The following is a 1,777-nucleotide window of genomic DNA, read 5'->3' as shown; positions in this document are numbered from 1 at the left end:
CCCCCCTCAGGCCCCGCCACCGGGTCTGGAGGGTGCTGCGGCTCCTCCTGGGCCCCCAGTGAATGGTGTGGAAGAGTCTGTCCCTGCGGAAGGGTGGTGGGTTCCTGGCATCCAGGGTCCTGAGCTCTCCGGCTCCCCACAGGCGCTTCCCGTGAAGGTGACCGCTGGCAAGCTGCGGCTGGAGGACAGGCAGCGCCTGGAGCAGGAGCAGCAAAGCGAGGAGAAGCGTCTGGCTATCATGATGATGAAGAAAAGGGAAAAATATCTCTACAAGAAGATCATGTTTGGCAAGAAGCGCAAAGTCCGAGAGGTAAGAGCATAGGGCTGCTGTGGGCCAAGGACCCTTGCCTGAATCCTGGTGAGCTTGCAGCTACGCATTGCTAAAGCTGTGTCTTTCCCCATCTGGGGGAAGGGAGCAGCCCCTACTGCTGATACTGTGCTAGCTCTGGGCTGCTCCTTCCGCTCCTCTGGGTTACCTGGTGAGGGCATTGAGCAAAGGTGGCCAAGGGTGAGGCTCTACAAACCTCTTCCCCAGCATTGCAAGGCCACTGTCTCTCAACCCTGGCAGGGCAGAGCTCCTCGTGTTCCCTCAAGGCCGTGGCTCATACTCAGCAAATGAAGCTGCTGCCGCTCTCTGTGCCCCATGCCTACCCGGGTGCCAGCAGCAGATGGGTCCATCCCTCCCATGTACAGCTGGAGGGTTTGGTGGGACTGAGGGTAGAGGAGTCCTCAGTGTCTGCAGACCAGTCTGACTGTGGGTCTCGGGGGCTTCTCCACAGGCAAACAAACTCGCTGCGAAGAGGAAAGCCCACGACACTGCCGTGAAAGAGGAGAAAAAGAAAAGCAAGAAGGCGCGACGAGCGTGACGGGGCCTGAGGGCTCGCCAAGGGGGCTGGCTCAATAGCTGCGCCCTGCAGATACCATCACATTTGGGTGAAAAACTCTCAGCTTTGCCCTTGGGACAGAAATGCTAAATTAAAACTTTCCCCATCTGTAAATACACCTCCCACTGTGCCTTTCCCTGGGCTCCCTTGGCGCCCCTCCGCTGGTGCCACTACCTGTCCTGGCCTGGGCTGCAGGATCAGCATCATGAGGACTGTCCTCTTCATGCTGGTGCCACCTCTGCTACCTGACCTGCAGGGCTGGTGAGCGAGGAAGAGGAGGCCAAGGAGAGCTCTGGGCTCTTGCAGGTCCCTCCAGAGTTGTTCCTTTTGAATTTGCCAAGCCCCCATGGCAGAGCAGGAGCTCTCCAGGGCTGCCTGGCATTGTGGTGTGTTTTGGAGGCTTGGCACAAAGAGCAGGGCTTTGCCCCAGCTTTGGCAGAGAGGAGTCCACAGCAGAGGGGAGCTGGTCCTGTGCCCAGCCCAGAGCTGCCCTCCAGCATCCATGTGGTAGGCCGTACTTCTCTTGTATTTTTAATTAAAGAAGATGATGCTTTCTTGGTGCTGTGTGTTGTCTGTTCCCTCCTGGCCATGGTGGGGGGGTGCAACCGCTGCACTCGGTGCTCTGCCCGGTCGTGGCCATGGCAGAGGAGGCGCGGATCAGTTCATCCAAGACGGATGTGGGGCTGGAGGTGGCTCCTCATCCTGTACCGCATGAGTAGGTACATGTGCTGGGAGATGGAGCAGAAGGGACAGAGCCTGGTCCCTGCTCCAGGTACCACAGCCCCTGGGCACCGTGGCCATACCTTACTCCTTGTCACCCTCGGCCAGTCCTTGTTCCCAGCAGGAGGTTTGGGTAGGGTCTGCTCCTTCCCGGCTGGGTGCTGAGAGCCAAC

At 59.1% G+C, this 1,777-nt stretch overlaps 1 protein-coding gene across 1 annotated transcript in view; it reads left to right on the top strand.

The window, feature by feature from the left end:
• The window catches only part of PES1 (pescadillo ribosomal biogenesis factor 1), a 6,046-nt gene extending 5,180 nt beyond the window's left edge, over nt 1-866 (top strand). Inside the window, exons 13-14 of the mRNA XM_009702614.1 lie at nt 143-310; nt 780-866. Of these exons, the coding sequence (XP_009700916.1) occupies nt 143-310; nt 780-866 (255 nt within the window). The remainder of the gene's footprint in view (nt 1-142; nt 311-779) is intronic.
• The last annotated feature ends 911 nt before the right edge of the window (nt 867-1,777 follow it).

The sequence above is a fragment of the Cariama cristata genome, unplaced genomic scaffold (assembly GCF_000690535.1).
Source record: "Cariama cristata isolate BGI_N322 unplaced genomic scaffold, ASM69053v1 scaffold27056, whole genome shotgun sequence".
NCBI lineage: Eukaryota > Metazoa > Chordata > Aves > Cariamiformes > Cariamidae > Cariama > Cariama cristata.
The sequence above is the reverse complement of the archived record's forward strand: the minus strand, read 5'-3'. Positions and strand labels throughout refer to the sequence as shown.